Consider the following 21390-nt stretch of genomic DNA (forward strand, 5'->3'; position numbering starts at 1 on the left):
ACATGGGAGTGTTGTGAATAGACACAGGCCTGTCTTTTCTCCTTGGATGTGTGTGCAGGGTTAGGAGCACGCTGTGCTCTCCTGTTCCTTCCTTGCTTCTGGCTGCTCTAGGATGCCCATGAGGCCAAAGCAGAGCAGAGCCAGTTCTTCAAGCCGTTCAGAACCTCCCAGTACCGGTTTCTGAGAGCCCAGACCAGGGAGGAGCTTCCCCACCCTGACTCCAGGACAGCCAGCAGGCCCCAGGGAGCCTGCCCACCCAGGCCCAGAAGCAGGGCAGCCCCTGCCTGGAGTCGCCTGCGCACAGCTGGGCCAGCGACAAGGCAAGCAGAGGTCTGCCCGCGTGGGAAAGGCCATGTCCCTGTAGCTGGCAGGACTTGCCAATCGAATCAGCTCTGCTCCCAGCTTTAGTGAGGGAGGACTGGAGTGTCCACAAGCCTGGGTTTTCTAGGTTGGGACCTTCCTTCTGTAGGGACGAGTGGAGGTATTTGGTGGGTGACAGCTCTCATTGTGAGCCACCTGCCCAGCTTATCTGAAGATGGCCACATCGACAGCTCTTGAAGTTCTGTCGGAAGCTCACAGTTGGGCAGTTCCTTGCTGGGAATAAAGTAGGGGACCTCTGCCCCCTTCCCCATCCTTTTCTGAGCTTGGGAAAGACACACAGAAAAGGAGCCGAGAGTGATAGCACAATGCCTGTAGTGCCGGCACTGGGGAGTTGAAGCAGGAGGAGTGTGCCTTTCAGGCTAGCCTGAGCCACACGGTCTCTGTCTTAAAATAACACACAAGAAAATAAGTACTTGGAAAAAGAAAATGACCTAATTCTACAGGTGCCTCTGGGGAGGCATCAGACAGTCTCTCTCTCTCTGTCTCTCTCTCTCTCTGTCTCTGTCTCTGTCTCTCTCTCTCTCTCTCTCTGTCTCTCTCTCGACTTGGTTTCACAACAGCCCAGGTTGCCTGGGACCTTGCGGTGTTCTTTCTGCCTCAGCCTCCTGAGTGTGGGATTACAGGCTGCTGCTGCCATGCCTGGCTTAGTTATTACACTATGACTGTGTTACTATAAAAATATCACTTCTGGCTGGGCATGGTAGTGCACGCCTTTAATCCCAGCACGCAGAGGCAGGTGGATCTCTGTGAGTTCCAGGACAGCTAGGGCTACACAGAGAAACCCTGTCTTGAAAACAAACACAGTTACTTCTTAAATTTGTTATGATTACACATCTGGGCTCAAAGTGAACCTTCACCCTTCACTATCTGCGTACCTTGAGGCCCACATGAAGGTTCTAGTGCCTCATAGGCTGGGGAGATATGCTCTCTGCAGCCTCTAGTGCAGTAGTTCTCAACCTGTGGGTCACGAACCCTTTGGGGGGGACGTCACACATCAGATATCCTGCATATCAGATACTTACATTATAATTCATAACTAGCAAAATTGCAGTTACGAAGTAGCAGCAAAAATAACCTTATGGTTGGAGATCACCACAGCCTGAGGAACTGTTAAAGGGTCGCAGGGTTAGGAAGTTGAGAACCGCTGCCTTACTGTCTCATGTTCTCACAGGTGGTGGTGCCTGAGGCCGAGAGCAGAGCCGGGCTCATGCTGAAACCACAGACGTTCCCTCTCACCGTGACCAACAGGCCCGTGATGGATGTGGCCTTTGTGCAGTTTTTGGCGTCTGTTTCTGGAAAAGTCTCCTGTTTGGGTGAGGTGTCCACTGCATGGGAGAGCCTCTAGTTCAGAGAACTGGACAGTGGGAGGAGCTGGGACCAGGCCTTTCTGAATGGGGTGGCAGTAAAGGCAGTGCCACTTCCGGGGAAGGGCTGCAGGATTTGAGGTGCCTTTTTGTGAATGGTGATTTCCCAGTAACTGCCAAGCTATCAGGCACCTGGTATTATTATTTTCCAACGGTTTCTTTTCAGGCTGAAATCAGACCCTGCTTTCAATATTAGCTCGTGTGTAGGTCAGGGCGCAGTGTGTATGGACATGCTGCACATGTGTGCCTGTATGTGGAGGCAGAGGTAGTATTGGATGTCTTCCCTTGATCCCTCTGCACTGTTTTATATATTGGAACTGAGACTCGTCGGTTCAGCTAGGCTGGCTGGACAAAGGGCTCCCAAGCACCTGCCCATCTCTGCCCACTCCAGTGCTGGGGCTGCGGATGCACACTGTCATGTCAGCTTTTTGTGTGGGATTGGAGAGCCAAACTCAAGAGTCTCACGTTTGTGGTGTAGGCAGCTCACCAGCTGGGTCATCTCCCCAGCCTCCTGTGTGTGTGTGTGTGTGTGTGTGTGTTTTATGTTTTTTTGAGACAGGGTTTCTCTGTGTAGTTTTGGTGCCTGTCCTGGATCTCGCTCTGTAGCCCAGACTGGCCTCGAACTCACAGAGATCTGCCTTCCTCTGCTTCCCAAGTGCTGGGATTAAAGGCATACGCCGCCACCATCCCACCTTTGTGGGTTTTTTGAGACTGGGTCTCGTGTAGTTCACGCCGGCCTCTAACTTGTACAAGGCTGAGAATGATCTTAACTTTCTTGCCTCCAGGGCTTATTGCTTAGGCTAAGCACTCAGAAACTTGTCAGGGCTTGTGATGACAGTCATGTGAGGTCCTCTGGCCTTTCCTCTACAGATACCTGCGGTGACCTGTTGGTGACCCTGCAGTCCCTGAGCCGCCAGGGTGAGAAACGCAGCCTCCAGCTCTCCGGCAAGGTCAACTCCATGACCTTCACGTTTGACAAAGTGCTGCCTGGGAAATACAAAAGTAAGATGGAGCACGATACATCCGTGAGCTACCCAAGCCTGCTCCCCCTTTGTGCTTATTGTAGGCCTTTCCATGGGCACTCTGTCCTGGGACCATGACCTGCAAAGGCAGGCCTTGTCAAGAAGGTCCCACTCCATGCATCTGCTTTGGGGAGGGTGCCCTGACTAATACCTTAGTTTTCAATGCCAGAAAGAGCGGGCGGATTCTACTCTGATGTCTGCACCTTGCTCTAGAGTGACCTGGGGCAGTCACTCTTTCTCCTCGCCAGACTCTTTCCTCATCTGTGGAATGGTACAATAGCCTTTCGCAAGAAGAGACTAAGCAAAGCGCAGAGCCTGGTCAGCAGGGCAGTGGCCCACGCAGGTGCCCTTCCTGTCCTCAACAAGCCAGCTCCTGCCTCCTGTTTGGACTAGACTTCTGGCTGGTGGAAAGTAGGCTTCTCTCTCCAGGGTTCTTTTCTGTCTCAGAAAGAGCTGGCAAACTGCACTTGGAGCTGCCTGCCTGTTTTAGAGTTTCTGTGGAGTCCTGCCACGCCCGTGTGCATGTACTGACCATTGCTGCTCAGAGTCCAGACCTGCCAGGCTGACAGGAAGCCTGGTGCTGGGGAGGCTGAGGAGTTCAAGGTCAGCCAGGACCGCATGCCGTATAAACAACAACAAAAGTTGAAAGTATTTACACTAAGTCTGGTGACCCCTGGGTATCTTGTAGCCTGGCATCTTCAGCCTATGTGGATTTCTTTGTGGGCAGCCACGTAGTCAGTTTTTCTTTGGCAGTGACCTGTCCTAAACATTGTTGACTGCCCAGGTGTTTTTATATAAAGAGCATTTTCCTTTTAGACAGGGTCTCACTCTAGAGCCCAGGCTGGCTTTGAACTCTTCGTCCTCCTGCCTCTGCCTTCGGAGTGCCGGGATTACAAGTGCACAGCGCCGTGTTCCCTCCTGTGCAGTCTGCAGCAGCTAGGCAGCAGGTCCCTGGTGTTTGTTTTGCAGTAAGCATCATGCATGAGGATTGGTGCTGGAGGAACAAGAGTCTGGAAGTGGAAGTTCTGGAGGACGATGTGTCTTCGGTGGAGTTCAGGCAGACGGGCTACATGCTGCGGTGTGCGCTCTCACACGCCATCACTCTGGTACGCACTGCCCCTGAAGGGTCGAAGAGAGAGTGCCTGGGGGGCTGGCAAGATGGCTCAGTGCGTAAAGACACTCGCTACCAAGCCAGATGGTCTGGATTTGATCCCCGGGGCCCACACAATGGAAGGAAAGAACCAGATCCTGCAAGTTACCCTAGACCTACACATACATACACTGCACACATGGACACACACACACACACACACACCCTTTGACCTACACATATATACACTGCACACATGGACACACACACACACACACACACCCTCTCTGTCCTACACATATATACACTGCACACATGGACACACACACACACACACACACACACACACACACACACACACTAAAAGGAATGTCTGGCTTAATAGCAGTTGCCAGAGCCTGGCACAGCAAGACTTCATAATGGCAGTCGAGCCAGGCTCCTTCTCTGCCCTGAGTTCCCGCCTGCTAGAGGGGTGTGTGTGTGTGTGTGTGTGTGTGTGTGTGTGTGTGTGTGTGTGTGTGTGTGTGTGTGTGTCCATGTGTTCCTCATCCTGTGGGCAGAGGGGCCGCTGTGCTGTGGTGCTTCTTCAAGCCCCTTGTTTTTCCTGCAGCTTTGAGATCATGTGCACACTTTGCGGGCTGTGGGGAGGCTCAGCAAGCTGTGTTGTATTTAATCTCCTAGGCCCAGCCAGGGTGCTGTTTACTAGGTAGCTGCGCTTCTCTAGGCTGTTGCTTCCCACAGTGGGAAGAGCTCACTCGCTTACTTATTCTCTAGTGTTTTGTTTTTATTTGCTTTTGTACTTCTGGGAACTAAACCCAGGGTTTCAGATATACTGAGCAAGCACTTATCATTGAGTTGTAGTGCTGGCCCTTAAAACATTTTTAAGTTATTATTTTATTTATTGTTTTTTGAGATCTGGTCTCTATGTAGCCCTGGCTATCCTGGGACTCACTATATAGACCAGGCTGGCCTCAAACTCAGAGAATCAAATTCAAATGCCCATGCCTCCCTAGTGCTGGAATTAAAGACGGGCAGTACTGTGCCCAGCCTAAACTATTGTTATTTTACGTTGTGTATATGGGTGTTTTGCCTCTCTGTGTCTGTACTGCTGCCCGTGTGCAGTGTTCATGGAAGCCAGCAGAGGGCACTGGAGCGCCGAGGACTGGAGTTGAGTGGTTGTGAATCTCCATGTAAGAATCAAAGCCGGGTCCCTTGGAAGAAAAGCAGTGTTCTTCACTGCTCAGCCGTCTCTCCAGCTCCCTCTTTTCACTCTCTGTTTTTGAGACTGAGTTTTACTGCGTTGCCCAGGCTGGCCTTTGTGTCCTCCTGCTTCTCTCCCAAGCTGGTGGGATGTAGGCCGGTGCTTGTCTACTTGGCTGTGGTCCCAGGGTCTCCAGGGAAAGGATTATCTCTGTAGTTTCCGCAGGGGTAGTAACAAATGTCATTGTCAGATCCCAGTGAGAAGCAAATGACAGTGTCATGGCTGCTTGTGACACTGGACCTCAGCTGCTGACACTGAAGCACCCACTTTAATGCATTTTGAAGGAAGATGGCAAGGAACCTGGGCTCGCCTCACCCCCCCACCTCCTTGTCCACTCGTGCTGGGCCCCAGCAGCACTTGCCCCCCAGTTCACCCGACCCTGTTGTCTCCGCTGTTGATGGCCTCTGCGCATGTTCATCCCTCTGCCCAGAGAGCTGAGCCTTCCCCAGAAGTGCAGGTATTCTTCTTGTCTCTCACGGAGGCCGCAGCAGTTTCCTGTTGAGAGGGTGGTGCTGCGCCGGGCCCCAGAGCTCTAGTGCTCTTCTCCGTGGTAGGTGGTGATCCGCTCACTGCATTTGCTTCTCTGCTCTGTCTCCCTACCTGAAACCACCCGTTCATTTGTTGATTCGTCGGTTTCCCAAGCTGAAAGGCCACCCCACCCTCGTCAGAGCAGGGGCCGCACGATGCCTCCCGGGACCCTGACCTGAGTCTGTCCTGAAGCAGGTGCTCAGTAAATAGGAGCTGACTGAGTGCAAATAGCACATTTCAGAAAGTTTGGAGGTTTTCGGTTTTCCTGTGGCACCCAACAGCTCAAAATGATTAGTGGGCCAAACTGATGACTGGCTCAGAAACAGAAATATCACTCATCACCGCACTATCTCTGTCTCCCCACAAGTCACTGTGTTGACTTTGGCCCCACAGGAGTTTCATCAGGACGGAAACGGCCCCGAGAATGTGGGGATTTACAACCTGTCTAGAGGAGTCAACCGCTTCTGCCTGTCCAAGCCTGGTGAGCCTGGGAGGCAGGAGGGTGGGGCCAGGGTGGGCCTGAAGGGCAGAGACCCTGGGTCCGTCCTTTCGCCTTCAGAGCTGTTAATGAGGTGGCTGGCCCATGGCCTGTCCTCCACTGACTCTCTTAGCTCTATTCAGATAGAGTTTACAGAGCATGAAGTTCACCTGCTTGGGAGGTTAGTGGTGAAGCACCAGCCAGTGTGCTCCTAGGGCCTGGGCGTACCCCAGGGCCACACAAACAACGCAGTTCATTGGGGTGAGACGTGTGCTAAGTGCTGTCTGGTAAGTTTACCAGCTTGTGCGGTCATCACTGCAGGCCCCACCCTGGCAGTGGCTCAGTCATGCTGGCCCGCCGAGCCTGACTTCGTGCTTGGCTTCTTATATCTAACAGTTTTGAAGGTGGGCCACACTGTAGTGTACCAGTGCTTTGTTCTTTGTTGAATAATATTCCACATTCTGTGTGTGTAGCCATTTGCCATTTGAGGTGCCCTGAGATGGCTTCCATTTGGGGTATTAGGAAAACCATGGCAGTGAGCCGTGTGCATGGTTTTGTGCCTGTGTATTTTAGTTTTTCTTATTTAGGTTCCTAAGAATGGGGCCTCTTAATTACATGGTAAATTTATATCTAACTTGTTAAAAAACAAAAAACTGCCAGTTGGTTTCCAGAGAGACCACACTATTTGGCGTCCACACTACCCTGCCTAAGGCCTGTTTGTGATCTTTTGTTGTGTTTTTGGAACCACCCAGTACTCTCTGGTTGGTAAGCCCAGTGGAGGCCGGCCCAACCTGCTGCCCACCCCAGTGTGGTGCCCACCCCGTGTGGTGCCCACCCCGTGTGGCCACCCAGTGCAGTGCTGGGCTGTAGTCGGGGTCAGTCAGTGTCTGCTGACGAATGTGGAGTAGGGGAGCTAATCATGACCCTCCCCACCCCCCCACCCCCCACCCCCCCCACCCCCCCCACCCCCCCCCACCCCCCCACCCCACCCCCCGGTGCCCGCTGCGCTGGGCCTGCTGTGCAGTGAGAACAGGAAGGGGCTTGAGGCTTCTGCGAGAGTCTGGTCACCCGAATGAGCTGAGAAGGGTTAAATGGTTCACTTTGCTCATCCTCAGCCTGACTGTGTTCCTCCAGCAGGGGGTGATTGTGCCCTGACCAAGGCCTCACTCTCCCCAGGTTATGCCGAGAAGTGTGTGCTTGCTTTTGCAGGCCTCCTCTGCCCCCCACCCCCACCCCTTCCTTTTCAGAACCACATGCCTGGTTACCCTGAGGCTCCCTGACTGAGTCTTCTAAGTTGAAGAATTCTCCTCAGTCTGGTTCACAGGAGAGATCTGCTTTTCAATCCTTGTTGGCTATGTGCACGTTAGCTGCGTGTGAGCACGTGCAGCTACAGGGAGTCATTAAGTCCCAGACGGTGAAGGCACACTCCTGAGCAGGCTGTGAAGGGAGGGGTCTGTGGCCCAGGAAAGCAGCCTGCCTGGTGTTTCCAGTCCCATTAGCTCAGGTTGTGATACGCTTGAGCTTTCAAAGAGGCGTGCTGCCTTCTGAGCACACGTGTTGGAATTGGAATTGCCTGACATAATGCATTCTGTTGTCAGCACACTGCTTTTGGTCTTCTCTGTGTAGGTGTGTACAAAGTGACCCCTCGTTCCTGCCACCAGTTTGAGCAAGCCTTCTACACCTATGACACGTAAGCCTGGAGGCAGTGCTTTGTGGTGGACTGTTCTGGGCGGGGGGAGGGCATTTACCTTCCTCGTCTCTGTCCCTTTGTGTCTTCTTCATGTGAGCACACAGGTGTATTTCTGTTGGGTTTTTGTTCTTTTGGAAGAGGTAAGATTAGGCATTAAGGTGAATTTCTAGATATGGGTTTTATGATATTTAGATGTTACTGAGGAAGTGGAGCAGGCTGTCTGTCCTTCCTGAGAATTCTGTAAACTCAAGGGCTGACAGACAAGAGGGCGCACTGGGTAAAGATGTTTGCCGAGCCAGACTGGAGACCAGGGTTCAACACCTGGAACTGTGGAGGAGAGACTGGACCCCACAGAGCTGTCCTCTGCTTGTGCTTGGGAGGCTCCCTGAGTTGTCTTACTGCAGCCTGTGGACTGTTTCTCAGCGTGTCGGGGTGGGCGGGCCCAAGGCAGCACGCCACCGCCTGGAGTCTCTGGGTTGCTGCTAGCAGCTTCTCTCTGCTCTGCTTATAGGTCTTCCCCCAGTCTCCTGACACTGACCGCCATTCGCCACCACGTCCTGGGGACTGTCACCACGGACAAAATGATGGACGTCACCGTGACCATCAAGTAAGATGGGTGTCCTGTGTGGGCGGGGGCCAGCTGGTGGAGAGGCCCTGGGAGACCCTCACGGACTCTGGGATGATTGGAACCCTCATCTCTAAGGGTGTACACCAGTGGCCTCCCTCTCTTAACTCAGGTGACACAGTTGTCAACCCATAGCAGTGAGATCCCTGACAGCTGGGCTCCGCGCCTTAAGTCTGTTTGAATTCTTGATGCTTTTTAAAAAGGGGATTTGTTCATTATAGTTCAAGTGTTTTAGTGACTTTTAAGAATTGCTTCTTTTCTGGAGATCTTTTCTTGAGGCCTGGAGGAGTGGAGGTGGTTCCTGTGTAGGTTGGAGGAGGTGCGTGGGAGACAAGCCTTGCTGAGGGGTGTGCTGTGCTGGGGTGTGTCCGACGTCCCAGCTTTCTCCGGAAGTGACAGACTTTGGGAGCATGGCTGTCTCACACAGATGGAATTCTGAGGAACTCGCTCCCTCCCCTCTCCAGTCGAAGTTGGCTTTGTCTCCATCCAGTTCCCATGTTCCTGCCGTCTGCCACGGATGCTGAGAACACTCAAACACACAGACACGTGCACACTCGTAGATATGTGCACACAGACACACACACAGACAAGCTCACATGCACAGAATAATTTATTGTTCCGAGGGATTGACCTGGAACCCAGGGCTTTGCACATGCTGAGCAGTCGCTGTGCCCTGAGCTGCACCTCCAGTCCGTTCTTCCGTTCTCACTTGGAGACGGAGATCAGCCAAGTTGTCCAGGCTGACCCTGAACTTGCCGTGTGATCATTCTCTCTTAGCATCCTGCAGAACTGAGATGACCAAACTGTGACTATCCAGAAAATACGATTGAGAATTGTCAGGGTGCCGTCCTGGGCTTCCTAAATACCCATGTGGTACTGGCAGTCTGGCGGGGAAGCAAACACGGGACAATAAATTTATGACCTTTGAACATGTGAGGAGGAAGGCTGGCAGGCCTGGCCGTGTTGAGGGTTTTTGCCTTTGACCCATACACACCACTGTCATGGTTACATAGTGTGATCCAGGCCTGTTGAGTGGAGAACATACCGAAGAGGCTTAAGAGTGGGAGAAGCTTGAGGCACAGGGAGGGCCTCTGCAGAGGCCCAGTGAAGGGACAGGGTCTCAGCCAGCTAAGGCAGTGGTGCACAGGGCAGGGGACGTGGAGGCTTGGTGAGGAGGCCGGGGAATGGGGAGCAGACAGCTGTATTAACCTGTGTAGCTTGGGCGTGGCTGCCTTCCTGTCGTCAGCTTGTGTGACTGGAGGAGCTGTGTTTCTGCCTGGACCCTTCCGGAAGCTGACCTGCTAGGCTTTACCCGTCTGCTGGCTCTTGGACCCATGGCCCTGCTCTGTATTGTGTTCTCTTGTTCAGAAGTGCAGCTTCCATCGTTTCCTGACCCTGGTCATTGTCCCTCGCTCCCCTGCTCCAGCCGGCCCCTCAGCAAACCTTTGCCTTTACAGTGAAAGTATTGCCGGTCCCAGCACTCGGGAGGCAGAACCAGGCGGATCTCTGTGAGTTCAAGGCCAGCCTGGTCTACAGAGTGAGTTCCAAGAAAAGCTCCAAAGCTACATAGAGAAACCCTGTCTTGAAAAACCAAAAAAGTAAAAACAAAAAAAATCCTCTAATACAGTAAAAGCATGTTCAGATGTCTTTCTGGTCCAGTGCTCGACTCTCCGCCCTCTTCCCACTCGCCATAGCTTTGGGGACCCAGTGGTCTCCAGTGGTCTCCACACAGCCTCCTGCCATCCTGTCCCGGCTGTGCCTCATGACCCAGTGGTCTCCACACGGTGGCCAGAGTGGTTCTGCTGGTATAGAGATCGGTCTTTCCTCCACTGAAAACCCAGCAGTTTCCCACCCAGACTCATTTAGAGCCCACACAGGACTTTGAAGTATGTGTGACCCCTGTTTCCCCTCTGACCTTCCTGACCCGTCTGCCCTCCCATGAGTCTCCCACCCAGGCTTTTGATCTTGCCATCTCTGGAACACCCAGTGAATGTCACCCTGGACATCACCCTGTCGTCCACTTTCCTAGCTCCTCTCCACCATGACCTCAGGTCAGGTCCTCCCTTCCTGCCACCCTTTGCCCAGGGTCACAGGACCTTGACTGTGCACCGTGCCCTCCACTCACTGTGTCCCACAGCTGCTTTGTCTTCTCCGTGCGTTGTATCTGGGGGGCCTTTTCTGCCAAGGTCCTCTCCTGCCTCCTAGAGTGTGATTTCTCAGGGTCAGGGAGTGTGGGTTGGTCCTTCAGCCTGGGGATCCCACTGCTGCATCTCTTTATTTTCTGTTTGGTTTTTTCGAGACAGGCTTTCTCTGTAGCCCTGGCTGTCCTGGATCTCGCTCTGTACACCAGGCTGGCCTTGAACTCAGAGATCCGCCTGCCTCTGCCTCCCAGTGCTGGAATTAAAGGCGTGGAGCATGCCCAGCTCCTCATTTCTTCAGATTTGAGAAAGGTGTGAAAGGGCGGAGGTCTAGAGCATGAATCCAGGCGCCATGTGGACGCAACAGTTTTCATCAAGTTGTAGGGTCTTGTGCTCCAGCCAGTTCTGCCAGCGTCTTCTGCTGGGACAAACCAGAATGTTCAGTTTTTATTTTTTTATCATTTTGTTGTTCACGCATGTAGATGCAGGTCCATGTGTAGAGGTCACAACAGTCAACCTCAGGTGTTGTTCTTCGGAAGCCATCTACCTTTTGTTTGAGACACGGTCTCTTAGTGGCCTGGAGCTTGCTGATCAGGTTAGGCCATCTGAGCAGGGAACCCCAGGGGTTCACCTGTGTCAGCCTCCCAGACACTGGGATTATCAGCACATTGCCACCACATGTGGCTCTTTGAAAATGTGTGTTTGGGGGCTCAAACTCAGATCTTCGTGTTTATGTATCAAGCAAGCACTTTCCTCAGCTCCATTTTTTACTTTTTGCTAAACTAATTCATGTTTATTATGATTTTATTTTAGTTTCTGTATATGGGATGTTTTACCTGCATGTATGTCTACCATGTGCATGTAGAGGCCAGAAGAGGGCCTGGAGTCAAACCCAGCTCCTCTGGGAGAGCAGCCATCAGCTGGGCCTTCTCTCCAGCCCCAGTTAATGATTTGAAACTGAAAGATGGGGCTACTGTGGTGTCACTGAAGGTGTCTGGCCTTTACTCGTGAGTCCCAGTTGTGGGACTGCCAAGTTCCCATTCAGTGCGGGATGAGCACCACGTCCCATAGCCAGCCTCTCTTCTCTCTCTTCTCCAGGTCTTCCATCGACAGCGAACCAGCCTTGGTCTTGGGCCCTCTGAAGTCCGCCCAGGAGCTGCGGAGGGAACAGCAGCTGGCAGAGATTGAGACCCGCAGGCAGGAGAGGGAGAAGACCGGCAGGGCCAGGCCTCCTGGGCAAGAGCTGGTGGACGAGTTACAGGGCCCCTTCTCCTACGACTTCTCCTACTGGGCCCGGTAAGTGCTCGTGCTCTCCACTGCGCTCTCTCTTCTGTGGAGAGAGCCAGCCAGCCAACCGGAGCCATTCTGCCTCCTTCAGGTCTGGAGAGAAAATCACGGTCACACCCTCATCCAAAGAGCTCCTCTTTTACCCCCCGTCCATGGAAGCCACAGTCAGTGGAGGTATGTGTCCACTCCACGAGCCAGTGTCCTGCCTTCGTTTCTCTTTGCATGTGTTTAAGTGAGTTTTGTTACATTTGCGCAGCCATGTCTGTGATCCACCCAAAGCCTCTTTGTACTTGGTGTCGCTAGTAGATAGACCCCATGGACGGATGGTCGGCTGCATGGACAAAGAAGTGAATGGGTGCCGGGCGGTGGTGGCACATGACCTTAATCCCAGCACTCGGGAGGCAGAGGCAGGCGGATCTCTGTGAGTTCGAGGCCAGCCTGGTCTACAAAGCGAGATCCAGAACAGCCAGGGCTATACAGAAAAACCCTGTCTTGAAAAACCAAGAAAAAAAGAAATGAATGGTCTAAGTAAAGGCAGCATCTGTGAGTGTAGGTGAGGTGTTTTCTGGAGAAGAACCTGTCTTCCTTTGATTTGATCGATCCAAAAGGTAGAGGGAAAGCCATACCACCAGTTACCGAACCCGCTTGAGCTTGCTGCTTCTGATCGGTTTGGGCAGTTTGGGTCTTCCTTTTCCTAGGTGTGGAGGGAAGGTCTTCTCCAGGAACAGTTACCGCGGTGCTTGTCTGTGGATCATTTGTGTGGTGTGTGTGTAGGGTTGAGTATGCCGGAAGAGTGAGTTTCTGGTGTGTCCACCCCACCCCTTCCATCTTCCCATGGGTCTGAGGTGAACAGCACCCTCCAGAAGAAGATTTCAGGTGTCTTGCTCTGTCCCCACCTTTCTCTCGTGAGATAGGGTCTCACTGAACCTGGAGGCGGACTGGCAGCCGTGTGTATGCCCCAGCCATCCATCATCTGGCCTTCGTCCTCACCCCCTCCCTCCCCCACCCCAAGGTTATAGGCACATGGCTGAACTTGGCTTTTGACGTGTGTCCTGGGCATTCAAACGTGTGTCCTCACCTGCAGAACCGCACATCTCCCCAGCCAGAGCGTCCATCTTTAATGTCTCGGGTCTAGGTCCTCTTTCTTCCGAGAACTCTGGCAGGTGCCTCTCCTCCCTCCGTAGCACCGGCCCATCCTTTTGTTTCCTCCTTAGAAAACTGCCCAGGGAAGTTGATTGAGATCCACGGGAAGGCAGGCTTGTTCCTAGAAGGCCAGATCCACCCAGAGCTGGAGGGAGTCGAGATTGTGATCAGTGAGAAGGGAGCAAGTTCACCCTTGATCACTGTCTTCACTGATGATAAAGGTGCCTACAGGTATGTCCCCAAGGAGAACCCGCTTGCCTGGCCCCAGCAGGGAGCCTCCTGAGGCAGGTGGGGCTCTGGCTTCCTGGGGAAGGCTACCCTTTCTCTGCAGCTGCAAACAGCCATTTGTAGTGCTTGGCTCTCTTTCCTGCAGCGTTGGCCCCCTGCACAGTGACCTGGAATACACTGTGACCTCACAGAAGGAGGGCTACGTGCTAACTGCCGTGGAAGGAACTGTGGGAGACTTCAAGGCTTACGCCTTGGCCGGCGTGAGCTTCGAGGTAATGTTTCACAGGCCACTTCATTGAGGGTAATGCACATGGTGATAAACCACACAGAAAGTGCAGTCAGTTTTACACATGCTCACACATATTGCAGACACCACCACTGTCAAAATAGCAAATTTCCTGTCCCCATTGCCCTTCACGCTGATGCTGATGTCACCTGTTTCTGTCAGTGAGTTAGCATCTTTCGGAGCTTTTATATAAGTGGAATTGTGTACCATGGTTTCCTTCACATGGGTACACTGTGGAGAGACATGGACTTTCACATGCTTGTGCATGTTTCCGCTATCACTTTTTTTCTTTGGAGGCAGGGTGTCTAGCCCAGACTATCCTCTAAGCCTCTAACTCCCTGTGTTGTGGAATGTATCTCTGAACTCCTAATCCTCCTGTCTTTCTCTCCCAAGTTCTGAGATGACGGGCCTGCACATCCACACCCGGTATAGTTGGTACTGGGGATGGGGCCCAGAGCTTTGCGCATGCTGGGCAGGCGCTCAGCCAGTCACGCCATCTCCCTGGGCCCTAGATTATCATTCTCACTTGCTCTGTGTTCCCATGGTGATGCCTAGTGTCTGTGTCTTGTCTGCTAGTCCTTTGTGCAGTGTACTGTACAGCACAGGCTGTGAAATGGTTGAATGTGACTGTAAAGTACATCACACACAGCCTGAAGCACCGTTGCTGAGGGTGGCTTAGACCAGAGTGAGGAGGTGCAGATGTGCAAGAACTATGCACCGTAGATGATATCTGTGGTTTATAAGACACTCCTAGAGTGACCAAGAACACACAACCTCTAGGAAAAGAAGAACAACACAGACGGGCCTCCATGGAAGTAACTCGATGACTAGGAAGCTGGAAGACACACTCTGCTTGGGCAGCCACTGAGGAAACGCTCTCTGTGGGGATGGCCTTGTAATAATTAAGTCCAGTCTGTAGTTTGGGGTGCACCTGTTTTGCCATGGAGAGGTGATTTATGGACTGCTGTGGCAAGGACAGGAGGACTTGTTGAGGGTCAGTCTATGTGGGTGGGGGGAGGCCACTGGCTCACAGCTTCATAGATCCCGAGGCCGAGGAAAGGTAGCAAGTCCCATCCTCTGTCATGGCCCACCCTAAGTTTGCACCCCCTAAGTTTGCACCCCCTAAGTTTGCACCCCCTAAGTTTGCACATCCTCCTAAAGCATCACCTGCCAGTTGGGGAGCAAGTGTTCAAGCATGAGCCCTCTGCTCTAGAGTTCTGATCAGTTAACAGCTGCAAGGTGGGACTGTCAGAACTGGGTGAGCCATGGAGGAGAGCAAGTTGCAGAGCTCCATGCACAGCCTGCCATTTCTGCCCCCACCCCCACCCCCAGCCCACCATACCCCAGCCCCTCGATATACCAGCATTGTGAGTATGGGCCATAGAAAGAGTTCTGGAAGCTTCCACAGCATCTTACCACTACTTGTGGGAGGAAGAGAAGAGCCCCCTGTCCTTGCTCCCTTGGGAAGCACTGCTTTTGTGGTTATTCAGTTTGACCTTGTCCTGTTGTTACTTCCTCCCCAGATAAAAGCTGAAGATGACCAGCCCCTCCCTGGGGTCCTCTTATCCCTCAGTGGTGGTGTGTTTCGTTCCAACCTCCTGACCCAAGACAACGGCATTCTGACCTTCTCAAACCTGGTAAGGCTGTGTTCTACAACGCCCCAGTGGGACACAGCACAGGCATGTGCTGGACAGTGTAAGAACAGACTCGATGTGGGGTGGCTTAGGCTCCAGAGGTGCACCTGCTACAGCCCGGCGTACTTAGGACTCACTGCTGCTGATCCATGTTGTCTTACACGTGCACTGTCACCAGCCGATAATCAGTTGTCTGACCACAGCAGCGCCTCCCTAGACAGCCCTTGGTTTTTTGGTTCTTGTGGGACAGTGGCTTGCTTGCCTGTGTTTCTTCTCCAAAGACCAAGTTTTCATTGGAGGTGGGGTCCAAGGCCAGTGGAGTTGGGGAAGTGCACATGTGTTGGCTTCGCTCCTGGAGTGAAGTGGGCTAGCGTGAACCTACTCAGGACACCTAGACGGTCACAGGTTTTGCACGTCCAGCCGCTGCTCACTCCCTGCTACTTGTTTGCTGAGTCATTTCCGGCTCTTCCTGTCGGTTCTGATTCTTCGTAGTTCGGGTGTGGCTTCTGCTTTGCTGAGGTGCTAAAGGTGGTAGCAGCAACTCCCTGTCTTCATTGCAGAAATAGGGCGGCCATTTCTGTGTGTCTGGAGGCCCTGACGCTCTGTCCTGATTGTAATGATAGGGCGTGTGGGAGGCCAAGATGCCCCAGTGGGTGAGGGAGACATGCCATGCAGACACGGTGGCAGTCAGTGTGGCACGGTGGAAAGTTACTCATACCCCAGGCACAGCATCCACATCCACATAGAAGTTATTATAGTAGAGAGAGAGAGGGAAAGGGGGAGAGAAGGAGAGAAAGAGGGAAAGAAAGAGGGAAAGCAGAGACGTCCACACCTCATGGCAAGGAAGGGAGGAAAGGGGAGAGGAAGAAGAAGGGAGGGGTCTTTCCCCAAAGGAGGCCTTACAGCAGGACTCTCAGGGCGGGTCCCCAAGGCGTGGGCCAGAATGCCACCATTCCTCTGTTTTGATTATTGTAAAAAGGTGAGTTATGGATAGCAAGTGAAGGAATAAGGACGCTGAATTCTCGAGACTGCTTCTTGCTGACAAGGAGTGAAGTGGGAGGGGGAAGTTGGGAGTCGGGTCACGCACAGTGGGAGATGTGAGTGATGAAGCATTCAGTTGACTGTCATCGTGAAGACCTCGGGCGTGGAGACCTCAGGCATCTGTTCTTCGGGGAGCGGAGAAGGCAGGTTGCTAGGAGAAAAAGCAGATTGTTATCTTTGGCCACATGAGTGGGCCTAGCCATGGGAAGAGTGGTAACTGCCAGAAAGAAAGGAGCAGAGAAGTGCCCTGGTTATACAGGGGAGGCAAGGGTGAGTGTGTAAGACACAAGATGTCCCTTTATTTATTGGGACATCTTGGAAAACCATGTTCTGGTTCCTGGGTAGGTGCATGCTTGAGCCTGGAGAGGTGGTACCCACAGTGAATTGAGGGATGATGTGTTCTTTAAGAGTACATGAACCATCACATCTGTTGTTTCTTTGGAGGTGGGGGTGCATCCATCCCAGTTGGTGTCCTCAGAGCTGGTGCAGGGGCTAGTGTATCTAGAGGACCCTCTGTGGATTGGCCTTGGCCCAGGCAAGAGTGAAACTGCAAATTATGCTGGATAATGGGTGGGGTCAAAATGGGCTCTGGAGACTGTAGCAGAACTCTTCCCAGGAGCCTGCAGGTATCTGTCAGACATCTGGAACAGATTTACATCCTGGTGTCATAGCAAAAGGATTAAAAATTCATAGAAATTTAAGGACTCTTAAGAACTGTTTGTAGTCAATGCTGTATCAGTTTATTAAAACTGCATTTATCAATATTAAAACTTTGAACTTCCAGTTACATCTGAAACCAGTCTATCCTGTACCGTGAAGTCTGTGAATGAGGCACACCTGTCTGTATTTTTAACAGGAAACTTACTAATGAGCTGTCAAGGTGCTTGTAGTCTTGGGATTGGGACTGTTAAACTGGTACCCTAGTCATCAAGCATCGTCAGATCTAGAAGGATAAATTTAAGAAGTGAGACAGCTTTCCAGCTACCTAGGCAGCAATCCCAAATCTTTGTGTAGTCTTTGGGGGACAGAAGCCCCCAAAGCATCACCTGTTCAGCTGCTAAGACCAGATCTGACAGATTATTGTTTGTGGAGTAGGATTTTGGGGAGACTGACCCACCTTGACTTTGTAGCATGGGGCAAACCGGTCCTCCATTGTTCCACTTATTTACAGTCTGGACAGATCTCAGCTTTTTACTGCATGGCCAGCCTTGCCATAAGCCTCCAGGTGGAAGTTCTTCTGTGGCCATCTATCTTGGAGAAGATACAGGATGCTGCCAGGAGCTGACATGTCTCTCTATCATTAAAAGCTTTAATTTTAAATGCCATATTCTCAGATCTCCAAAGGTGTTTGAGAACTTGGGGAACAAAATCTGTTAGGTATATCTAAATTAACTCTGAGAGCATATATAAATTAAATCTGGATGTATAGTTTTCCTAATCAGTTACAACTTACCAATGGTAGCAAAGACAAGGAGGCTAGACATACATTCTGGTACTGTTATTTTTTAAGGCCCAGTAGTTTTGGTCTTTGAGTACAGCCACATTATAATCCTGAATGATTTATATAGAAATAATAATTTCTTAAGGTCATATAATACCTTTTTGGTTCTACATAAAGGTCGTGTCTTATCTTATTGCAAAACTATTTTAGTTAATAAATCTATTAATTGACAACTCTGGGCCAAGTTTTTTAGGATATCAATGGGCATTATAGGTAGACATTTTGTCCCCTATACCAGGGAGTTTTTCTTTGACATAGCCTTTTAGCCTGTTTTGGGGGGCTGGGAGGACGATATACTCTCTTCTATAACTGCTTCAAGCTGAAATGAGGCACATACGATCAGAGCCTAAGGAGGCCAAGAGCCTAGTCAAACCCAGGCAGTGGACTACTCTCAGAAGTATGTGGTCATCTGGCCTGGCTGTAGAGACAGGGAACAGTTATGTTTGGTTGGACTGGTCCCCATCATATCAGCCTTCAGCAAGTCTAGAGCTTGTGGTCCTCTGGGGCAGATTGCAGTCAGTGATTGATGCTTGGATGTGTCTACCAGCCTAGTGGAAACCTGCTGAAGCAGACAGACTAGAGGCAAAAGTTAAAAATTATGAACTTATTTGGAACTTTTAGGCCACAGCCTTAGTATTGGGAAGGGGAGGAGTTTGGAAACTCAAACTGTACTGTTGTATTTATGTGGAGTCTTTTTGACCTCTGTGAACTGGATCCAATGGCTTCTTTTGAAGGCTTATATGAATTCTTATTTTATAAAAGGACATAAAACATATTAAATAAAATAAAATAAAAGGACATAGATATATTAGTATTACCAATCAGTATTGAAATCCAAATTGTAGAAAAGCAGACAAGGAGTATTTAGGCTCGTACCTTTGAGTCTTAGCAAAATTACAGATTTGGGTTAAAAGATATGTATATTTTTTGTTTAGAGAGAGCCAGGTACAAGTTGGACAGACTGTCTTTGGCCTAATGAGAAATTTAAGTTTATATTTATAAGACAACCAAGAAAAATCCTGAGCTTGTCACCCAAGCAGTATCAGAATTCTATTAATGATAAAATCTGAACTTTTGAAATCTTAATATAACAATATCATAGAATGGGAAAGTAATCTGAAGCATTTAAATCTCAAATGTCTTCTTGCAATATCAAAAATAAAGTATTCTCTTTTATTTTAAAAGGAAGAAAATATGGCATAACCATAATCAAACCATTATCATCTGGGTGACTTTTAAATTATAAACTTTGGTTGCCAGAGCAAATTATATTCTTGTGTATAAAAGCATTGAGGTGGGTGCAGCTTTAATATCTTATTAAATAAGTATTGTCTTATTTCCCAGTGTCAATAGTTTTAATTTTTTTTAATTTTAACAGATTTTTAATCATATCTAATAAAATAAATTTATAAATCTTAAGGTAGCACCAGTGTGTGTTGAGAAGGTCGAAACTAGCCTCTTCATTTCTTACTCACATGTTGTAGCAAACTGTAAAGCTGCAAGAAAGCAATCAGAAAGTTTATTAAAATAGACAGAGAAAGAAAGAGAGGGAGAGAGGAAACAGAAAGGGAGAGAAAGGGAAAGCAGAGGCGTGCACACCTCATAGCAAGAAAGGGAGGAAGGGAGAGGAAGAAGAAGGGAGGGGTCTTTCCCCAAAGGAGGCCTTACGTCAGGACGCAGGGCGAGTCCCCCAGGGGCGGGCCAGAATGCCAACACTGATTGTGCCCCATTGTGACTTAAGCCATCTACGGTGTGGAGCCATCTTGGTTGTGCCTGTCTCTTGGCAGAGCCCGGGCCAGTACTACTTCAAACCCATGATGAAGGAGTTCCGCTTTGAACCGTCCTCGCAGATGATAGAAGTTCAGGAGGGGCAGAACCTGAGGATCACCATCACTGGCTTCCGAACTGCCTACAGGTACGTGCCCTCCCCCAGGCTTCACGTTGACTAAATTTGGGGAGGAATTTGAGATAAGGTAGAGACCAGAGAGGTGACTCTTCTTCCTTGCAATGTATAGGTGACTGCTGTGCCTCCTTCCAGTGTCCCCCCACTTCCCGCCCCCCTCCCAGTGTCCCCCCCACTTCCCGCCCTCCTCCCAGTGACCCCCCACTTCCCACCCTCCTCCCAGTGACCCCCCACTTTCTACCTTCCCAGTGTCCCCCCCACTTCCTGTCCTCCCAGTGTCCCCCCCACTTCCTGTCCTCCCAGTGTCCCCCCCACTTCCTGTCCTCCCAGTGTCCCCCCCACTTCCCACCCTCCTTCCAGTGTCCCCCCACTTCCTGCCCTCCTCCCAGTGTTCCCCCACTTCCCACCCTCCTTCCAGTGTCCCCCCCCACTTCCCACCCTCCTCCCAGTGTTCCCCCACTTCCTGCCCTCCTCCCAGTGTCCCCCCCCACTTCCTGCCCTCATTCCAGTGTCCCCTCCTACTTCCCGCCCTCCTTCCAGTGTCCCCTCCTACTTCCTGCCCTCCTTCCAGTATCCCCTCCTACTTCCTGCCCTCCTTCCAGTGTCCCCCCACTTCCTGCCCTCCTTCCAGTGTCCCCCCCACTTCGTGCCCTCCTTCCAGTGTCCCCCCCCACTTCCTGCCCTCATTCCAGTGTCCCCTCCTACTTCCTGCCCTCCTTCCAGTGTCCCCCCACTTCCCGCCCTCCTTCCAGTGTCCCCCCACTTCCCGCCCTCCTTCCAGTGTCCCCCCCCACTTCCTGCCCTCCTTCCAGTGTCCCCTCCTACTTCCTGCCCTCCTTCCAGTGTCCCTCCACTTCCCGCCCTCCTTCCAGTGTCCCCCCACTTCCCGCCCTCCTCCCAGTGACCCCCCACTTCCTGCCCTCATTCCATTGTCCCCCACTTCCTGCCCTCATTCCAGTGTCCCCTCCTACTTCCCGCCCTCCTTCCAGTGTCCCCTCCTACTTCCTGCCCTCCTTCCAGTATCCCCTCCTACTTCCTGCCCTCCTTCCAGTGTCCCCCCACTTCCTGCCCTCCTTCCAGTGTCCCCCCCACTTCGTGCCCTCCTTCCAGTGTCCCCCCCCACTTCCTGCCCTCATTCCAGTGTCCCCTCCTACTTCCTGCCCTCCTTCCAGTGTCCCCCCACTTCCCGCCCTCCTTCCAGTGTCCCCCCACTTCCCGCCCTCCTTCCAGTGTCCCCCCCCACTTCCTGCCCTCCTTCCAGTGTCCCCTCCTACTTCCTGCCCTCCTTCCAGTGTCCCTCCACTTCCCGCCCTCCTTCCAGTGTCCCCCCACTTCCCGCCCTCCTCCCAGTGACCCCCCACTTCCTGCCCTCATTCCAGTGTCCCCCCACTTCCTGCCCTCATTCCAGTGTCCCCCCACTTCCTGCCCTCCTTCCAGTGTCCCCCCCCACTTCCTGCCCTCCTTCCAGTGTCCCCTCCTACTTCCTGCCCTCCTTCCAGTGTCCCCTCCTACTTCCTGCCTTTCTCCCAGTGTCCCCCCCCACTTCCTGCCCTCCTCCCAGTGTCCCCTCCTACTTCCTGCCCTCCTTCCAGTATCCCCTCCTACTTCCTGCCCTCCTTCCAGTGTCCCCCCACTTCCCGCCCTCCTTCCAGTGTCCCCCCCACTTCGTGCCCTCCTTCCAGTGTCCCCCCCACTTCGTGCCCTCCTTTCAGTGTCCCCCCACTTCGTGCCCTCCTTCCAGTGTCCCCCCCACTTCGTGCCCTCCTTCCAGTGTCCCCCCCACTTCGTGC

At 52.0% G+C, this 21390-nt stretch overlaps 1 protein-coding gene across 2 annotated transcripts in view; it reads left to right on the plus strand.

Annotated features, from left to right (window-relative positions):
* The window catches only part of LOC128124403 (nodal modulator 1), a 69307-nt gene that overhangs the window by 33256 nt on the left and 14661 nt on the right, over positions 1-21390 (plus strand). For both annotated transcript variants that reach the window (XM_052760601.1, XM_052760600.1), the window contains exons 13-24: positions 1553-1694; positions 2616-2747; positions 3737-3873; positions 6040-6127; positions 7751-7814; positions 8326-8421; positions 11676-11873; positions 11956-12038; positions 13079-13238; positions 13381-13507; positions 15045-15158; positions 19485-19612. In XM_052760601.1, the coding sequence (XP_052616561.1) occupies positions 1553-1694; positions 2616-2747; positions 3737-3873; positions 6040-6127; positions 7751-7814; positions 8326-8421; positions 11676-11873; positions 11956-12038; positions 13079-13238; positions 13381-13507; positions 15045-15158; positions 19485-19612 (1469 nt within the window). The remainder of the gene's footprint in view (positions 1-1552; positions 1695-2615; positions 2748-3736; positions 3874-6039; positions 6128-7750; positions 7815-8325; positions 8422-11675; positions 11874-11955; positions 12039-13078; positions 13239-13380; positions 13508-15044; positions 15159-19484; positions 19613-21390) is intronic.

This window comes from Peromyscus californicus, unplaced genomic scaffold (genome assembly GCF_007827085.1).
Source record: "Peromyscus californicus insignis strain IS unplaced genomic scaffold, ASM782708v3 Scaffold_4__1_contigs__length_199733344, whole genome shotgun sequence".
Taxonomy (NCBI): Eukaryota; Metazoa; Chordata; class Mammalia; order Rodentia; family Cricetidae; genus Peromyscus; species Peromyscus californicus.